This window comes from Balearica regulorum, chromosome 8 (assembly GCF_011004875.1).
Source record: "Balearica regulorum gibbericeps isolate bBalReg1 chromosome 8, bBalReg1.pri, whole genome shotgun sequence".
NCBI lineage: Eukaryota > Metazoa > Chordata > Aves > Gruiformes > Gruidae > Balearica > Balearica regulorum.
In genome coordinates, this window is record NC_046191.1 from 115,738 (window position 1) to 136,813 (window position 21,076).

General features: G+C 40.1%; 1 protein-coding gene across 1 annotated transcript; it reads right to left on the bottom strand.

The window, feature by feature from the left end:
* Positions 1 to 896: 896 nt before the first annotated feature.
* On the bottom strand, positions 897 to 18,976 carry ACADM (acyl-CoA dehydrogenase medium chain). Its single transcript, XM_075759082.1, has 12 exons — positions 18,822 to 18,976; positions 15,495 to 15,594; positions 13,951 to 14,048; positions 13,771 to 13,840; positions 10,308 to 10,408; positions 10,141 to 10,221; positions 7,946 to 8,076; positions 6,636 to 6,744; positions 5,690 to 5,830; positions 5,513 to 5,608; positions 4,540 to 4,788; positions 897 to 1,334 (listed from the first exon to the last, which is right to left on the bottom strand). The coding sequence occupies exons 1-12, from the start codon at positions 18,843 to 18,845 to the stop codon at positions 1,263 to 1,265; spliced, it is 1,272 nt and encodes a 423-aa protein (XP_075615197.1). The 5' UTR covers positions 18,846 to 18,976; the 3' UTR covers positions 897 to 1,262.
* Positions 18,977 to 21,076: the final 2,100 nt, after the last annotated feature.

Consider the following 21,076-nt stretch of genomic DNA (forward strand, 5'->3'; position numbering starts at 1 on the left):
TGTATGTCAGGTTGTCCAGGCCTGTGTCCAGTTGAGTTTTGAGTAACTCCGCAGACAGACACTCTACAACCTCTGCCAGCGTATGACATCCCTCACAATAAAAAAAGTGTTTTCTTGTGTGTTCCGGTGGAATTTCTTGTGTTTTAATTTGTGCCCATTGCCTCTTATCCTGTCAGCAGGCGCTACTGTGGAGAGGCTGGCTCCCTCCTCTTCATTGCATCCTATCAAGTATTTATTGTACATAAGATTGCCCCCGAGCCCTCTCCTGTCCAGGCTGAAGTCCTCTCCTCCCATGACAGATGCTCCATTCCCTTAATCATCTTTGTTGCCCTGTGCTGGACCCCCTCCAGTTAAGTCCATCTCTTTCTTGTACTGGGGAGCTTAGAACTCGACACAGTACTGCAGGTTCAGCCTCACTAGTGCAGAGTAATTTGTGTAGGGTTCCATTCTGCCAGCACTGCCAAGAAGGGTCTAACCAAGGTTAAAAAAAAAATCTCGCAACAATTCCTTCTTATCTGTTCTTGCCGCAAACATAGTTAAGTATATACACTGATGGAAAGGAATAATAGTTATTAAATAATACTGGATTTACTGGATATACACACTTTTACTTCAAGAGAATCATCCTAATTGAACATTTACTTGCTTAAATGAGTGTAACAGTGTAAAAGGCCACGTTACTATTGGATAGTAACTAAGTTGTCCTAACAGACACACATGCAGACAATAGCACTGCAGACTTTCATACTGCTGAACTGGAAAGGCTACTCAGCTGCTTTGGCAGTAGCATAGTAGGAACTGAAGTCCAGCTATTAATATATTTCAGACACTGGACAAGTTACCCAAAATACAATTTAAGTGATATGACAAGCAAGACGAATAAAAACCAACCACACTTCTCAAAAAAAAGAATTTATTACAATGCAGCAATGACTGTCAGAAATAACATTCTCATCCAATTTTATAGTAAGAAAACATTGCATCGTTCTCATTCTCGAGCATTTTCTATTTGAACAAACAATCACTTTGGAATTCAGAATGTTTAGAAAACACCAGCTTTGTCAGTCAGGAATGAAGGGAGGGACTGGACAGGGAGAACAGTAGTAGTGCTTAATAATGTCCAGAATAAGAAGACTTTGAAGGAAAGTTGTTTTACGTTTTTTTCTCCATGTCTTTTTAATTCTATTGAGAAAGGCACTAAAATCCTCTTCCATGAGAGCACAGAGCACTACAACACTGCCAGACACACTTTATACATTCCTTTAAGCCTTAAATTTGCCAACATGTTCACGAGCTATGATCATCCTTTGAATCTGAGCAGTTCCCTCATAAATCTGAAAAGAAGAATTGCAATAATGTTAGCTGATGAGTTTTTTTTAAAGGTTTTAACATCTACACTTTTAAACCTTCACTGCACTAATCCAGTGTGGATTGGGATGTGCAGAAAGACAGAGAAAACTGAGAAAATTCCAGTGTGACAGAGTAACTACAGTGAGTTAAATGGAATAAATCACATTCAAGATATTGAGAGACAGCCTTCTTCTCTAAGGTGTTCTTATTCAAACTCAATAAGGTTCTCAGGAAAATAAACAGACATGGTGGGTGAAGAAGGATGAGGAAATTTTCTTATTTGAGGAAGAAAATGTATAATTTAGGTTTTACAAAGTAGGATTTAAAACATTCTTAGGTGGAGGGAAGGAGGTGACTTGTGCTGAACGTGGTGTATTTTCTTTGACTAGCCTTTCAAGGTCATACCCAATGTTCTCTCTGATCCATTTATTCCATTGCTTCTTGTTAACTAGTACTCTCTCCCATAGAGTTTTTGTTTGTTTTTTCTTTTGTTTTTTTAATCATGGATTCTTGCATTCTCTTCTAGAAACAGTCTGCGTCATCCCTCTGTTCTGGGCTAGCAGCAAAGATAGACAATAAAGCATATACAAAGCTCTAATGCTGAAGGAGGCCATATGCTCCACAGGTATACTGCAATGTGATGCAAGTGCTGAGGCAACATAGTTTAGGGTTTTAAGTGTTTCAGCTCCCAGTTCTGCCAGAACTTGGTTTGGCAAATTGCTCAAATTAATGCAAATTCACTTTCTCATTCACTTATAGGAATAATCTTCCCAAGAACCTTACAAAGCTTTTTGAAAATAAAGATGCTATAATCTGCATTCACATCAGGTTTTTTGGTTCAGAAGAAATTGTTCATTCCCAAAGTGAACTCTCTGACTGATGCTGTTTACCCCATGTTGGTCCAGTTAATAGAGCGGATTGTGTTTTGTGAATACTAGGTGCCTTCTGGAGCTCTGCTTTCTCTATACACCAAATACCCACCAATCCCTAAAGAAGACATAATGGTCCAAGCCCACAAATGGACCCTTACATTTACATGCATATCAGGGACTCCAAGGGACTAAACGGGCTTCCTAAGAACTCAACTGCCCATACTGCATATAGTGTAGTTGTAGGGGCCTCAGCAGCTATTCCTGCAATCTACTAATCTGCTCCTATTGCACTAAATTACTTGCTGATGAAGACAACCATGGAACTGAAGTTTAAAGACATCAAAACGCACCATCTTCTTAAGTAATTACAAGAAAGATTTTGGTTTATAAGCTGACGGAAATAGTTCCAAGAATCATGGACAATTAAAGAAAGGAAGTTTTCCAAATCTGAGAAAGGAAACTAAGTTAAGATTTTTCTACCAGAGTAGCCTACATTTGTAGCCAGACAAACCTAGAGTAGAGTAAGGACATGTAAAAATGGTACCAGTAAACACAGTATTAGAACTGTGTAATCCTGAAAAAGATCAAATATATGGAAGAAAAGTTGGAAAATCAAGTTTTTGTACGTGAAACATATGGCCAAGAGCATGTACCATCTGGAACTGGGCAGCAATACAGCTAGAGTGCAAGAGACATGGACAAAAAAAAAACCTGTAAAGACAAAAACCTTTCCTGAATTCTTTTGGGGATGAAATGGAACAGAAGAACACACACACACACACAAAAAACCCTAAATCTAATTAATCTGAACAATTTAAAAAAAAAAAGACTACTTAGCCATGCATTTCTGATGGATCAGTGTAATGGAAAAATCTAAGTAACTGGGAGCCTGGAAAATCAATTTCTGCTTTCAAATAAAGTTCTAACCCCCACACCACCTTTCTATAGAAAAGCAGGCAACTTGACAAGAAAAAAGCCCAATCATAATAAAGTTCAATTAATCATTTATTTCCTCAATCACAGGAGTGCCATTAGTTCTAAGAACCTTTAGATTCCAAAATAGTGGTTGTCTTTCCTTAAATACAGAAAAATTAATTCTTGGCTAGTGAGAATAATAATTTTAATTTTAAAGTCAGCTGTAAGAGAAATATTAACTACCTAGAATCTTAAGAATGAGCACTGTTATAGCTAACATTACAGGTCATGGTCCACATGCATTTCTTGATAGCATCTATTTTGATATGCTTTACCTAGTCACTACTAACATCATACAAAGGTGAAAAGATAAAGATTACTGGCTTTGCTGAACACAATTAAAATATTCTTGCTGAATAGAAAACTGTAGCATAGTATATGCTAATAGAATTACAACATGACATGGAATAATTTCTTGGCAGTAACACTGCAGGAAAAAAACCCTGGGGATTATGGGTGACTGAGCTAAACATAAGTAAATATGAGCGGGTTTTGTTGTTAAAAAAAAAAAAAAAAAAAGGCTAATCACTCCAGGTTGTGTCACACTTCTGTTAATGCAACACATGCAAGACAATCATTCCATGATACTCAATACTGCTGATATCTCAACCAAAGTATTCTACCCAGCTTATGATACCAAAGTTTCAAACAGAAGGTTTGGAGCACAGCAACAAATGATGAAGAAGCTGGAAACAGAAAAAACAAAACAACCCAACCCAACCATTCCATCCCCCCAAAAAAACCTCAAAACAAAACACCAAAACAAAGCAACACAAAAAAAACCCCACAACTTACAAGGAAAAGGGTGAAGAAGCTGCTTTAGAGTTGAGGCTAAGAGGAAAGCTAAACTACAGGCAGCACCAGTCCAGGATACATGTGGATGGTCACAGGATTTCCATCACTGAAGGTTTACAACACAGCATTATACATAAACCATCTCTACTTATAGAATACCAAAGCAAGCATTGGTATTTCAAACATTTTTTTCCTATGAGTTCAAAAGCTTCAAAATTAAGAGTCCCAAGAATTTCAATGAGTTACCACATTGCAGAAAAAAGGAAAAAAAAAAAAACAAAAACAAAAAAGGGCCCCATTATTTCTCTTAGGTGGGTTATTATTTCTCTTAGGTGGGTTGAGTTGTTGCTCCAGTGCAATGATTTCTGTTTGCAAGAATCTGCCTGATTTGTGCGACTCTCTAAATTGAAGGATTATTGCTTTCATTCTAAAAACTTTTTTTTTTTTAATATGCGTACATCATCATTTGAAATAAGTAGCCATTAGTTTATTTTATATAAAATAATTTATGCGTTACTATAAAGATCACATTCTCTGTTTTACTTACCTGGTAGATTTTAGCATCTCTCATTAGTTTTTCTACAGGATATTCAGTATTAAATCCATTTCCTCCAAAAATCTGTACTGCATCTGTAGCTACTTGGTTTGCAATGTCACCAGCAAATGCCTTTGCAATGGAAGCATAGTAGGTATTCCTGCGACCAGCATCGACTTCCCATGCAGCTCTCTGGTAAGCCATCCTAGCAAGTTCCACTTTCATTGCCATTTCAGCAAGCAAGAAAGACACTGCTTGGTGCTATAAGTGACGAAATAAACTAGGTTAACATTGCCCACTTAAAATTCTGTGACATCCAAGAAAAAATATAATCTTCTTAATACAGTGATCTTGTCAACAAACTCAGTAAATTGTACTAGAGGAGTTCTACGGAATATGGATCGGGCTCTCATAATTGTATGTTGAATTAGACTTTCAAGTTTTTAATTCTCAAATCTATTTTGTCATAGAGATTAAATACTGAATTATGAAGTTGTTCTTTACTATTTATGAGATTGGTATTTACCTTGCTGTTTATTGGTGTTTCTTTATAACTGCTCAGTGGTGTGATTTGCAATGTATTCTATTAGTATTAATACTGTGTGTCTTGTTTCACATACCTCAGAGGTTTTTTCCTTTCCTGAAAATCCCTGTTTATTAGCACTGAAGAACTTAAGTATGTCCAGACCGTACATGAATTTCATGTTTTGGGGCAGTTTTCTTTCTGCTTTTACTATTATCACTGATAAATTACAGAAAAATTCCTGAAGTCACCACATAGCTAAGTTTACTTAAACGGTGCCGACCTATATACCTGGAAACCCAAAACCAGCAGAGTTGTCATATAAAAATTAAAATTATAAAAATTAAGGAACTAAACCAATCAAGGAATACCCTTGAAAAATCAGTAGTAGTACATCTGGAGTGAAAACATAGCTTTTATTTATATTCTCTCTCTCCCCCTTCCCCCCCCACCTCCACTTACTTCAACAATTGCTTTCCCAAAAGTTTTTCTCTCCAAAGCATATCTAGTAGCTTCATCAAGTGCTCTTTTTGCTAATCCAACAGCACCAGCTGCTACCTGAATTGAATACAGCACAGAATAAAAAAAAAATCAGAAATTTCTGCTATATTTTATAAGTAAGTTACTTCTGATACTTACGGGTGGTCTGGTCTTATCAAAAGCTCCCATTGCGATTTTAAAGCCAGCTCCCTCAGCTATTAATACATTTTCTTCTGGGACTCTCACATCTTCAAAGACAATACCTCTTGTATCTGAGCAGCGTTGACCCATATTCATTTCCTGAAAAGGGAAATTTACAGAGGCGCACCTAAATTGGATTATTCGAAGGTGTTTTCATTCTTTAGTTTACTCAAAGAATGCTTTTTTCCCCAAAACACTTCATCTAAAAATTATGAAATACACGAGAAATACTAGTTTTGCACTTGCAGACCAGCATGCCCTTAATTTGTCTAAGCTGGGCAGTTTCTACTTATATGAAATCAGTTCTGTAGCTGTAATCAGTCTTGTGTCTTTCTCTAGTTCAACTATATCCTTTTGAGATGGGAATGGAAAAAGTAAAGAATGTAATATGCAGCAGTACAGGTGTACTACAACTAAATAAATAAATGAGCTTTTAAAGTTTTCAGATTCCTACTAATAAAAATAGTGGGGGGGGGGGTTCTCTTGTTTTTTTAAAGAGAGAATTAACACCAGTGTCTCCACGGCCTCTTCCTCAACCAGCAGTAGCTAAAATTAAAGGTCACTGTGTGCACATTTATCGTTAAAATTGTCCAACTTCCTTCCTATCCTTTCGAGGCATTTTTTGGCATTTGTTAATAAAATAGTTCTCAAAGATTCTTCTGCAGCTGTTCAAAGTCATCTTACTTTAAACCATTCTGAATAATTTCTTATCTGAATTAATAAAATTATAATTAAGTATGTCTTATGAATAGTTTCTGTACGTTGTGAAAATGAAAAGATGACAGTACATGAGCATATGAAAATGTTCAGCTGAGTCTTTTTTCCTTTAATGGTAATTGTTGCATTATTGGTTTAGAATTGAACAATAATTCCTAGCTTGTCAAATAAGAGATACAGTCTTCACCTTTCTTCCAATTTGGATTCCTGGGCTATCTGCTTCTACAATGAATCCAGTAAAGGCTTTGCTTGCAGGAGCTTTTGGATCTGGATTGGTACGAGCTAGCAAAAAATACCTAGTTCAAAACAAAGAAGAAGGATGCAGTTTATCGTCACAATTAACAACCAGATACTTTTTTAGCTAACATTTTAAATGGTTTTATGTGCACTTCTACCATATAATAAATTCTATCTGTAAGTTAACAACCCTTTTTTCTTGCCCTTCCCATAAATAAACTGAGAGGGAGTGAGAGAAAGGAAGTTTAAAGATTCAAGATTTCATAAAATTTAATAGAATTACTTCAGATCAACATGCAAAGATTCCCAGCTTTTCTATGTATTTTATATATTTATGGTATTATCAGCTTCATGAATAGTACAAAAGAAACCTATTCACAGCATGTACATAAAAATTAATATTTAGGAAATATACTCTTGCATGCAAAATGTTATCACTTGATTTCAAAGATCTTATTTTTATTCTTCTAAGTACAAGTTGTAAATAAGTATTTCTCTTAGAAATTAAACAGTTGTAAATCGCACTTATGGTGTTCAGTAACGTCAAAAGATATCTGGTAAATTGTCTTTGATGGATCTACCTTGAACAAGGAAATCAAAAGCTGGATTTTCTAGTTATTTGATAAAGGTATGAAGTTTTTCCACTTGAATTAAGAAGGACTTCTGTGTTGTGAACTGGTGTGATGTGAGACATGATGAAAGAGGTTTATATCATAAAGCACACTCCATAGATACCACAGCAGTATCTGGATTCTTTGACAGCTGGAAAAGGTCTTCCCTTCAGAAAATAAAACATAACACCACAATCCAAGAGTGTTTCTAGCTTCACTAGAAGTGAGAGGAGTTTCTAGTAGAATCAGAAGCAACCGATCTCAATCACCACAGCTACAGAGCAAGGTAGATAGTAATATAAGCCTCTTGAATATTTTGCAAGTTAAATCATACTGTTGCTGTCCTGCCCTGAAGAAAAAGCAGAATTAATTTTGTTTGATAGCAGCAAGATTCAAGAGGCCTTCTTGAGTGAGGAGTTGTCATGTCATTGCTCATTTTCCTTTTTAGGCTTTGCACAGCACTGAGACTACATTCTTATATCCTATCCTGACACACTGGTCAGAGATTAAAGTGTAGTGTGTTGAAACACAATGAACATCCAGATTTATAACAGATCTTTAAAGAATTTAACTTTTGGGTGGGTGGAGGGGGGAAGTCACTATAGAAAATAACAACAGAAAATATAACACGAGTTAACAGTTAACACACCAGTTTGCTTTCCCACCATTTGTGATCCACATCTTCTGACCATTAATAACATACTCATCTCCTTTCTTCTCAGCCTTTGTTTTTATACCAGCCACATCAGAGCCTGCTCCAGGCTCTGTTACACAGTAAGCCTAAAAGAAAATAAAATGCAAAATCTTGAGGAATAAGAGTTCTATTTTTAGGCAACCACAGATTATTGCAGACTATATGCATCAAACTGATCTGTAAAACATTTAGCTGAACTGCATGGTAAACCCCAAAACATTAAATAAATAAATAAGAACGCCTCAAAAACCCCCAAAACAACCCAACCCAAAAAACCCACAACAGCTGTCTGAGCAAGAATCCAAACATATATGAGTTAATTTTCTTTTGTAAGTCCATAATAATACATAAAATTGTCTTTTAATCAAACAGAACCGTTCTGCAACCCTTAAGACATTACTTCCTCAGGCTTCACAAACTCGGATGTAAAAGCTGAGGATCTTTAAAATCTGAAATTAAGAGCACTGAGTAACATTTTATGTTTACTGTGTCTTTAATTTTATGAGGTTTATTTGTTCAGATTTTAATGTACTAAACATGAATCTTTACTTCTTTCTATGTAACAAGTATTGCTTATACAATATTTAAGATCACAAATACAGTTTAAATCCCATCCAAGTTGAGTTTCTCCTTATAGAAATTTTGTATTTTTCTTAAACATCTACACCCTCGTTGAAAGAGAAATACACCCTAGTGGAGGGTGTCCCTGCCTGCAGCAGGAGGGTTGGAATTAGATGATCTTTAAGGTCCCTTCCAACCCAAACCATTCTATGATTCTATGAATTAATTTTGGTAAGTGACTTAAGATAGGGAGGATTTTCCAAGTAATACCTTCTGTTTGCTTATTGAATGTATCTCATTAGCTATTCCCTGACTTTCAGTAAATGTGTACTGTTTATTTAAAAAACAAAATGGGCTAAGCTGTGAGTGCATGGCAGTGTTTTCTGGTGTGATGGGTTGACCCTGGCTGAGGGCCAGATGCCCACCAGAGCCGCTCTATCACTCCCCTCTTTCATTAGACAAGGGAGAAAAGGTACAATGAAAAAAAACTTATGGGTCGAGATAAGGACAGGGAGAGATCATTCTCTAATTATCATCACGAGCACAACAGACCGAACTTAGAGAGGGAATTCATCGTATTTATTACTAAGCAAAACAGAGTAGAGGAATGAGAAATAAAACCAAATCTTAAAAACACCTCCCCCCACCCCTCCCATCTTCCTGGGCTCAACTTCACTCCCGGCTTCAACCTCCGCCCCCCCCAGCGGCACAGGGGGACGGGCAGTGGGGGTTACGGTCAGTTCATCACGTGGTGTTTCTGCCGCTTCTTCATCCTCAGGGGGAGGACTCATTGTTCCCCCGCTCCAGCGTGGGGTCCCTCTCATGGGAGACAGTCCTTCACGACCTTCACCAACGTGAGCCTCCTCCACGGGGTGCAGATCTTCAGGAGCAAACTGCTCCAGCATGGGTCCCCCACGGGGTCACAAGTCCTGCCAGCAAACCTGTTCTGGCATGGGCTCCTCTCTCCACGGGTCCACCGGTCCTGCCAGGAGCTTGCTCCAGCCCGGGCTTCCCACGGGGTCACAGCCTCCTTCAGGTGCCTCCACCTGCTCCGGCACGGGGTCCTCCACGGGCTGCAGGTGGAATCTCTACACCCCCTCATCCTTCCGCCATGGGCTGCAGTGGGACAGCCTGCTTCACCATGGTCTTCACCACGGGCTGCAGGGGAATCTTGCTCCGGCGCCTGGAGCACCTCCTGCCCCTCCTTCTGCACTGACCTTGGTGTCTGCAGATGTTCTTACATCTTCTCACTCCTCTCTCCGGCTGCAAAAGCTCTCTCTAACTGTTTTTTCTCTTTATTAACTCTGTTATCACAGAGGCGCTGATTGGCTTGGCCTTCGCCAGCGGCGGGTCCATCTTGGAGCCGGCTGGCATTGGCTCTATCAGACACAGGGGTAACTTCTAGCAGCTTCTCACAGAAGCCACCCCTGTAGCCCCCCCGCTACCAAAACCTTGCCATGCAAAACCAACACATTTGGGAAAAAAAAAAAAAGAAAAAAGAAGAAAAAAAGAAAAAAATAAAGGGAAAAAAGGAGTAATACTGATTAATAGGGTTTACGAACATTCCACAGTATAGCAGTTATACTTACACACATCATTGGTTCCTCTGTCATTCTTCCTAAGTATTTTTTCTGCTGATGCTCATTTCCTGCAATGATTACTGGCATTTGCTGAAAGAAAATATTTAGACCATTAATTCATCTTTTTACGGTGCACAGATTCTAGTTTAAGGGATGTAAGAAAAGCCAGAACTTACCCCTAGGGAATTTGCTTCAATGGCAGTTTGAACCCCTGTACATCCATAAGCTAACTCTTCCGTAATAAGGCATGCTTCAAAAGTGCCGAGGCCAAGACCACCTACAGTTGAAATATTTCATTTACTAAAATGGGTTTAAATTGTAACATGTTAGTGATTTACACAAATAAATTAACAAAAATATATTCCCCTACATACATTTGATTGTGTATCATGTTTGATTAGACATTCTCATATAACTTTTTAAATAAAGTTTAGTCAGAAGAGTAACACGTGGTTTGAAAATTACATATCACAGTTCCAGAATTATTGTGTGATTAACAAAGCAAGAGTTTCACAAAGTGGAAGTGTACATATACAATGACAAAAAACCTATACTTCCTCAAAAATATTTTCCTGAGCCTTCAGGTGACTTCCTCAGCCAAAGCGATACCTCACTTTGTTATCTTTGTTATGCTAACCCTTGACAGACAATTCTTATGTGAATTTGCCCAGTCTCTTTTTGAATCTATGTACAATTTTAGCCTCAATATCATTCAGAGGCAATGAGTTTCACAAATTAACTACACACTGTGTGTAGAACCATCTCCTTTCACTTATTTTGAACCTGCCACCTACTGACTTGATTTGGTCCTTTCCAGTTCTATTGAAAGGGACAGTGAACTATCAATCCCTTTTCACACTCCCCGTAACACTGACATTTTAGTCGTTTCTCATACAGAAGCTACATGTCACACAGAAGATACACCTTTTATAATCTTTGTCATCCTTTTAGGAACCTTCTCTATTTCCACAATACACTTTGAGATGGAAGGATCTGATTACATAATGAATTAGAGGCAAGTGCTATTTGGATTCAGGCAGCAGCATAATTATGCCTTCTGCCTTTTTCTTCTTTCCCTTAAAGGTCCCTTCTGACCTTAAATTTTATGGGTTTGACCACTTCTGAGCATTATGCTGACGTTCACAGAACTATATATTATAAACCCAAAAATCTCTTTTTTGAGAGGCAGTAACCATTTCAAAAGATACCATTTCTCTGAAGTTTGGATTGCTTCTTTCCCTTCACATGTGTATCACTTTTCCTTTTCGAATTGCATTTGCCATTTTAACAGTCACTCGGTTTCATGACCTCCTGCAGCTCTTTGCACCAGCCTCATCTTTTCTACACTCAATAACAGTATTATCAGCAAACCCTATCACCTCAACATTGACCCCTTTTTCCAGTTTATTTATAGATATTCCAAATAGCACAAGACTCAGCAAGGCTGTGCTGCTCATTTTTCCACTATGAAACCCGATGACTTTTAAAATTCATTTTGGAAGTTCAAGCATTCTATATCAACCAGGCATCCCTTATTTTCACACTTACTAGCTACTTCAGAGAACTCCAGTGATTTTATGAGGCATGATTTCCTTTCACAAAAACCTGTCTGTAGCATATCATGTTTATCTGTGTCCACTATTTCTGTAGTTCATCTTACTTGCTCCTAATTTACATGGTGTATCAGGCTGACTAGTATGTATTTTCCCAGTCTCCCTTGGAGATCTTTTACAGCAATGGTGTCCAGTTTGCCACTTGTAATTTTTCATTTAATAACCAAGTGATCATACACTGCAGTAGGCCAGCTATTTCAGCCTTTAGTTTCTCTAGAATTTGTGGCTGAATAAATCTGGTCCTCACAATTGCTCCTTCTGTCTCTTTGTTCTTTAACCTCATTTATTAATTTTTTAATACAAGATACGCCTTCTGATTAGTCTTCCAAAAAACGGTCTGCTATGGACACTTCCCTCACTTCTTTTTCAGGTAATATAAATGGGAAAAAAAAAAAATTAACATTTTTTCCGTGGTTATTCATATACCTAAACACTGCCAAAGCACTGCTGTACTGCACCTGATCTTGTCTACCTTGTCTCAGATGTTGTCTCCCTTGACTTCAGCAAGGCTTTTGACACTGTCTCTCATAACATCCTCATAAGCAAGCTTAGGAGGCATGGGTGGGTGAGTGGACAACGAGGTGGACTGAGAACTGGCTGAACGGCAGAGCCCAGAGGGTTGTGATCAGCAGTGCAGAGTCTAGTTGGAAGCCTGTAGCTAGCGGTGTGCCCCAAGGGTCAGTGCTGGGTCCCGGTCTCATTCAACATATTCATCAACGACCTGGGCGAGGGGATGGAGGGTACCCTCAGCAAGTTTGCTGACAATACCAAACTGGGAGGAGTGGCCAACACACTGGAAGGCTGCGCTGCCATTCAGTGAGATCTGGACAGACTAGAGAATTGGGCGGAGAGGAACCAAATGAAATTCAACCAGGGCAAATGTAGGGTCCTGCACCCAGGGAGGAATAATCCCAAGCACCAGTACAGGTGAGGGGTTGATCTGCTGGGAAGCAGCGCTGCAGAAAAGGACCTGGGAGTCCCGGTGGACAAGCAGCTCTCCATGAGCCAGCAACATGCCCTCGTGGCCAAGGCGGCCAATGGTGTCCTGGGGTGCATTCAGAAGAGCATGGCCAGCAGGTTGAGGGAGGTTCTCCTCCCCCTCTATGCTGCCCTGGTGAGGCCACATCTGGAGTTCTGTGTCCAGTTTTGGGGTCCCCAGTTCAAGAAAGACAAGGAACTACAGGAGAGAGTCCAGCAGAGGGCTACAAAGACGATGAGGGGACTGGAGCATCTCTCTTATGAGGAAAGGCTGAGAGAGCTGGGTCTGTTTACTCTGGAGGAGAGAAGACTGAGAGGGCATCTAACCAACGCTTATAAATATCTAAAGGGTGGATGTCAAGAGGAAGGGGCCAGACTCTTCTCAATGGTGCCCAGTGACAGGACAAAGCACATCGGGTACAAACTGGAACATGGGAAGTTCCATCTCAATATGAGGAAAAACTTCTTCACTCTGAGCATGACAGAGCACTGGAACAGGCTGCCCAGAGAGGTTGTGAAGTCTCCTTCTCTGGACAGATTCAAAACCCACCTGGATGCAATCCTGTGCAACATGCTCAAGGTGACCCTGCTCTAGCAGGGGGGTTGGACTAGATGATCTCCAGAGGCCTCTTCCATCCCCTACTGTTCTGTGATTCTGTGTGATTCTGTGTAATCTAAACTGAAAAACTGTCCTTCTGGAATAAACTCTTAAATTGCTCCAGCCTATGTCAGAGACTAGAACAAAATATGACCTTCTAATTTCTCTGCCTAATCAGCTGACATTGCGCACCAGGGGAACATTAGGCAGCTGTAATCATGGTAGGAAAATCTGGTCATAAATTACTAGACCATAATCTGCCTAATTTGTCTCTTGATTACATCCACACCTAGTAACACTCGTATGTGTCAACCCACCGACTGATTAAACTTAGATTATTCAAGTATGCAACTGTTTATTTTATATAGAATCCATAATTACACATATAATTCTCATCTAATGCCTTTTTTTTTTGTTTCATTTTGCAGATTAAAAAGAATGTTTACTTACCACAGCTTTCTGGTATGTGTGAATTCATAAGACCAAGTTCCCAAGCCCGTTTTATAAGTGGAAGAGGATACTGAAATAGACAGGGGGAAATCACTTTCTGTTTCATAACAATCAACATTTTCAATTTTATACAAGTTAAGATAAAAGTCTATTTTTCCCCTTACATTATAGTAGATTTACCTCTCCAGTTTTGTCATATTGTGCAGCAACGGGAATTATTTCCTCCGCAGCAAATTTACGAGCAGTAGCTTGAAACTCTTTCTGTTCATCAGTAAGTTCTATTTAAAAAGAAGGAAAAAAAAAAGGGGGGGGGGCACAAATTCTCTACTATCTTTAAATTTGCCAGTTGTGTCAGAGAAAAGAGAAAACAAGAGCGTCCTTCGAGGACAACCCAAACCATCACTTTCTGGGCCTCTCCAGGAAGCAAAAAAACTCAGCTCCCTCTTCCTCCTTGGAGAAAACCTCCACTGCTCTCTCATCAACATCTACAATGCATTTACTTACTGAAGTGATGAAATTAGCCACAGAAAATTGAAAATGTAGTAGAGAGGACTGTACATAAACTGTATTACCAAAAGAAACAAGAATGCTGTGCTAATTAAATGGAGGAAGAGAAGGAGGTAGATGCTGTCGGAAGATCCTGGGTATTCAGTTTCAAACATCTAGCTGCTGACCCACTAAATTTGCTTTATTTATGTAATATGCCAAGATGAGGACTGATTTCTTTATAACATTTTGTGGTGGTTTAGCCCCAGCTGGCAGCTGAGCACCACGCAGCCACTCACTCACTCTCCCCCCCCCGCAGTGGGATGGGGAGGAGAATGGGAAGGAAAAGGCAAGACCTGGTGGGTTGGTATAAGGACAGTTTACTGGGATAGCAAAGGGAGAGGGGAAGACAAAACAAAACAAACAAAACAAAACAGTACTTAACAGAGTATACGAAACTGGTGATACACAATGCAGTTTCTCACCCAAGAACCGTACAACTCAGACCTCACGCTCAGACCTGTCCCGAAACCGGACTGTCCCCAAGCCACGCATCCTGGAGCTGCTGCCGCCCCTCCCCAGCTAGCCCCCCTTTTATGCTGAGCATGGTGTCACATGGTATGGAATACCCCCTTTGGTCAGTTTGGGTCACCTGTCCTGTCTGTGTCCCCTCCCAACTCCTTGCGCACCCCCAGCCGTCCCACTGGCAAGGCAGTGCGAGAAGCAGAAAAGGCCTTGGCTCTGTGTAAGCACTGCTCAACAACAACAGGTCCACATAACAAAAACATCTCTATATTATCAAGGCTGTTTCCAGCACAAATCCAAAACATAGCCCCATACTAGCTACTGTGAAGAAAATGAACCCTCTCAGCTGAAACCAGGACACATTTCCTTATAATCAAGTTCAAATATGACTACATTTAGTTACTCTAACATTATAAAGAGCAATGTGAGATAATTATTCAAAGCTAAGATACTTTGACAATAAAAAACCTTAAGACAGACATGAGTTAAAAGAAGAAGAAAATCTTATAAACACTACCCACATACCTGACTCGCCTGAGCTGAGGAAGAAAGTAATTTTGGTTTTCAAACATTATTTTTCTTAAAGAATAGAAATCTATTTAGAATAAGCACCTTCATTTTAAATTCATGTTGAACTGCAATATAAGATTTTTTTTTAAACTCTGCAATTTGCCCTTAATTGCTATATTTCTTTCAAAACCTGTAATACTTACCAAAGCTAAAGCCAGCTCCAGGTTTGCCTATATGTAAGTTTTGAGCAGGTTTACTAGAATGTGACCTCCATCCAAGCCCTGCAACGGTTTGAAGCATTTGCTAAAGAGAAAAAGAACATGAGGCGTAAGCATCCTAAAGCTACTAGTCTGACTGCAGCACAAAATTAAATGTAGAATCCCTCTTTAGAAACAGTATCACATCAAGTATCATACAATTACTACAATGGCTACCTTAAGTTTTGCTCCTGTGGCAAGCAGCACTCACATGAACTGACAGCTATATCAGGAATCGCAGGCTTTAACAGCACTGATTGCGAGTGAACTGCTGTATCCACTTTTAAGTATCGCACAACTGCGTATTTAAAAATAATTAAGCATAACTAAAAATTATGTTCACAGAGACATAGCAATATAAATTTCTTTCATTCATACACACACTCATCAAACCTGATTTTCTTGACCACTAGCGAATATTCTATCTAGCCAATGTTTACTTACATGCAGATTTAGCAAGACTTTAAAAACAATCTACCTATTAATCAATATCTACCAGAATATTTTGATAATGTCTGGATTCATGTCTGATTTCTTTTAGTAAGCTGCTGCTGTGGACACTTAGTGATTATTGTTATTATATTCCAAATAGGATAGATAGAACTCAGAAGACTATCTGAAATTTATTTTTCTTCCCAACACTCATCACAAATTTATTCTCTTCTAGTGTAACTTTGCTTTTCTAAGTTTAGTGCCCAAACACATTGTTACAGCTATTCTAAGAATGCCTTCATACTGTGAAAAAAAACATGTCTTAATTTGATTTTAAAAGGCTGCTTTACTCTCTTTCATCCTTCAATAGTTATGAATCTCTGAATTGTTTGGGAAAAAGTGAAAAATATTTAATTGGATACATTTCTAGAAAGACCCAAATCAATACTGTGCAAAACCAAATTAGCCTAAACACTAAGAAAAGGCTTATTCTTTATTTTCTTTTGTGAAAATGTGGGAAAACAAACAAACAAACAAAAAGCATGATCAGACCAGTCGCTTATTTGTAACATTACAAAAATTGAATTTATCATCATAGTGCAAAAATATCACAGAAATTTTATTGGAAGCTCTAGAAGACAAGGACATTACAGAAAGTTATATAGGTGGGGAGGCAACAAGTAGCTTCAAAATAAAGTTGTGTTAGATTTCTGTACTCTTAAAAACAAGAATGCTATGCAAAGATGGTTACAAAGTCACACCACGAGAAGCATGAAGATCACAGGCAATAACAGGTATCAACACAGTGAAAAGAGTACTTCCAGAGGATACCGAAAGCATCTATAAAATTGAAAGGTGAAGAAATGCAGAAAGACTACTGCTAGGCATAGAAGAAGGGGAGGCTATGACATAATTGAATACTGAACTGCTAAGTCAATTTATTAATAGTTCAGGATTGCATTTTCCAGTAGGCAATATATTACTCATTTCAAGTTTTCACAAGCCACAGACATTGCAAAATGGTATCTTGCGTGTTACTGCTACCACTCATATAGAAAAACAAAATGAACAATACCAACAAACACCTAGAAAGAACTCGATCCTTCAGAATGTTTTGTACCTTATTTTATCTGGAAAAAGACAGGATGAGGTTGGAAAAAAGCCAGATGATTGTAATAATTTTTAATTTTTTTTTAAGGAACAGCCCTTGAAAGAGCCACCAAAAAGTTTTGTCTGCACTAGAAAAAGTACTGAATTCAAACTAATGCTAAAAGTGATACCCTGTATGAAAGAAGCTGTCAAATTTACACTAGAGAACTTACATCTATCGTGGGTTTTGTACCTGAGCAGTATGCAAGGTCAACGCTGAAGGTTACTCTGAAAAAAACTCAACACTCCCCCCACAAACAGAAATGTGAATTGGACAGGTGGGATTCATAGCCAGAAGTTGCATGAGTGATCAAGTGATAAAGGATCATGGTTTGCTACATGGAAGAGTTTGGATGACCATTTGTCTACTCTGTCAACTTCCTTATTGCTTGACTCAGAGGAGCAGTTAGATCACAAGCTAGTGATGCTCAGATGCAACTCCTACTGCACTTCTTGCACTGTTGCATAAGCTCTGTCACAATCAGAAATATCACCGTTAAAGTTGCAAGACTGGAATAACAACACTGGAATAATCTGCTGTCAGGAAAAGGGCATGACAAGGATATACACGGAAGCGATGCAATCTTTATTACCTTAGTGCCAAAAAACCTTCAGAACTTCTTCGAAAAGCTGCACATCACAGAAAAAGATAGGACAACAATAAGCTAAGGTCACTAACCTTGATTCTCCCTCACATAACTCTGGACAAAAATGAAAAGAGTTGTCAAGAGCAGTTTGTTGCTGGAGTAACATGTCAGGAGGCTGAACCTGAAACACCAATGCCCTATGGTAGGCATTAACTGGCAGCTTCCCTTGCCTAAAACACTACTTTTGATCTATAAAACACCGGCTGGCTTCAGAGGGAGAGTTCTTCCCTCGCTGACACTGTCACAGCAATGCTTTGGACACATGGTCAAGCTGCTTCATTTTGGGGCAAAATAACACCGCTGCCAGGAAGCTCTGAGGAAGCACCCTTCGCCTAAATCAGACTCATGAATGACTCTGGAAATAGGAAAATCAGAAAAAGGCCTGTGTAAATGCTAAACAAGGTACTACTTGAGTTTTGAATAACTTTTACTTTCTAGGTTGAAGCTAGGAGATTATTGGCAGTTCAATACAGCAGAACATTAGAACTTAAGAAAAACAACTACTATACATCACATGTTTAAAAAAATTAGCATAAGGAAACACATTGTATAAAACACCCTGATCTATAAGCTCTGATGACTTGAAGCTATCTCCACCGTTCAAGTGGGAAGCAGGAGATGCTAGCACGGCCTTTGCCACACAAAGAGCCCCAAGGCTGTGCAACAACAGATTGGTAACACCTATTCAGACCACGAAGATTAAGGCCATAAACTCCCGAATACGCGGAGTCGGGAAAAACACAACAGAGAGCACACTTCAGCCTTGCACAGCTTTACCCTCCGGGGGCAGCCCCTCGGCCTTCCAGCGGCCCCCACCAGCAGCGGGCGGCAGCGGGAGCCGGACTCTCCCCGCGGCAACCGTCCGCTCTCCACGGCCCCGAGGCCGCCGCAGCTTCCGGCCCTTCGCCCTGCAGCGCTCCCCCGGCCTGCGGCCCTTCCCCGCCACCACAGCGCCTGCCGCCCACCCAGCCGCCACTCGCCGGCCGCCAGGACGCCTCGCCCCGTGCCTCCGGGCCCGTCCCTCCCGCCACCCGGCCGCGCTCACCCGAGTGGCCCTCAACGCAGACATCTTGGCGGGGGTGCCCGGCGGCCGCGGAGGTTCCCGGCGGGGCGAGGCACTCGGGCGGCCGGAGGCGGTGCCGCGCAGGTCGCCTGCTCAACCGAGCGCCGAGGAGAGGCTGGAGGCTGGGCTGCCCTGCCCTGCCGTACCCTCCCGCGAAGGCCGGCTTGCCGCTGCGTGGAGAGCCTGGTCCCGGGGCTGCCCCAGTTCAGGCGGAGGTTCGCGGGGGGCGTGGGGCCCAGCGCGCTGTGGGGTCGGCCTGGCCAGGCGGGGTCTGGGCGTGGTTCCCCCCTCCCCTCCCCCCGTCCAGCTGTAGGGGAGTTTATTTCGTGTACCGCTTGCCCCACGAAACGGGGGGAAGTGAGGACTCGTTTGTGGCAGTCACAGCTCTTTGTCCCTTCCACAGCAAGGCAGCCCGCGCAGCGGACCGTGCACTGCGGCAAAGGAAGTTTGCCTGAGCTTAGCCAATTTGCTTTTTGTATAGCAAGGCTCCTGGGATGTCTCCAACCGACTAAGTCTTTTCCCTGCTAGCAGAAAAGTCCCTGTGACCTGATTTACTGTATTTTTGCCCCTCAGGGAATCACAAGCTCATGTTTTGGAGGTGTACCAGGAACTGGGGCGTGACTGGGACTGGTGCGTGGGCCCTGCTCAGCTCCAGCGTTGGTGCGCTTTTGTCTGTCACAATTTTCTGTTCTCTGCATGAAACACAGTATATGCCTGGGCTTGGTCTCTGCCCAAGAACTTCTAGACTCGTAACTACGAAAGAACACGATCTACTGGCACAGCTTAGCTTTTAAAATCTGATTTTCAAACAAATTATTGTAGAATGGTTAATACCATTCTTGATTTGAGATATAGTGATGTGTATTGTGTGGATAGTTATGTAAAACGTGCCTATAAATGCTCTCAGTTCCCGCTGTGTGTTAAAAGCAAAAGCATTGATTTTGTAAATTATCTGCAGTGCATAAAATACACTCTTTTGAATATTATTGCTTCAGTGTCATAAAGAAGTGTTATTTAGGGTTTTATTAAAATAACTCCTTCAAGACAAATAGCTACTTTGATTTATCTATGAATGACTTTTTTTTTTTTTGTATGAAATTTTAACAGAATTACCAAAACATAAAGCACTTTTCTGGAAGCTGGGTTTTGGTTAACATTTTATCTAGCATAACAATTCAAAGTAAGGTATCCCAGATATTCTCAGCACCATTATTGCCTTGGTATGTTTGGTTCTTAATTGCTTGTTTTGTTTCTGACAGTTGAAAGTATTGATTTTGTACTTAATACCGAAGAAACACTTCAATAGGAAGCTAGCCATGTAAGAGTGTTTTTTTGGTATATGTATCAACTGAGTACAAAGAAGCTGATTGTAATGTTGTGTAGGCTTTATACTGGCATGACTCCAGGTGTTTACCGAATGGAGGCATTTTCACTCCAGTATCAGTGGATTTTTTTCCCCTGTACTTTAAGGGTAGTTGAGTAAAAGGCATAAACATAATTTATAACTTTATGTTACTTAATGTTAATTACTGAGCAGTCCGTTTTCTGTTCATGTATAATTTATCTATTATTTGTATGGTTTGTGTATACATAGAACCTCTGTGTTCCTCAGTTGATTATCAGCACAACAGCCCCTGTTGTGATGATATATAAGGAAATGTATTAATCTCATTTTAATGTTTTAAAAATTTAATTTTAGATATGCAGCATGGATTTTACTATGCATATTCTAACTAGGATTACACACATGACAAAATTCTAAAGATGGGTAGATGGGTTCAGAATCTGTCCAAAAAGCTGATGTCATAGGTAATGTATACTCTCATAGGTAACAAGTAGCTCCAGCTGACTGAGTCAGGTGCCCGAACACCTATAAGGATGTTATATACACTAAGCATATTTACTAGCTGCAGGAAGGGATTTAAACACTACGGTGCTCAGAATTGAGACATTATTTCTAGATGCCTTCGAGATTAGGATCCATAACCCTTCACTAAGTAAATAAGGTCTTTTGCACTGAGGCAACGCGATGGCTTGGTATGGGGTTGGGAACATCCCTAAGGCTGAGACACTGAATAAATCAGTGCGCTGAGGGAATGCTGACATTAGGAAATAATACAGACCAATACTGTTGGATTTATAGAGTGAAATGGTTGGATTCAGGGCCTGATATGCATTTTGGAGGGTTTTTCCTTTGGGCTAGACGGAATAACCCCTAGTAAGTGGTTGCAGCACAT

Bases quoted from the DNA above. Each gene is read 5' to 3' on its own strand.
- ACADM (XM_075759082.1), bottom strand. From the start codon at position 18,845: ATGTCTGCGTTGAGGGCCACTCGG. The intron at 15,595-18,821 runs GTGAGCGCGGCC...TTTTCTCTTTAG, and splicing joins CTGCGTTGAGGGCCACTCGG to CAAATGCTTCAAACCGTTGC. The intron at 6,745-7,945 runs GTGTGTTAACTG...GTTTTGAACTAG, and splicing joins AATGGTGGGAAAGCAAACTG to GTATTTTTTGCTAGCTCGTA.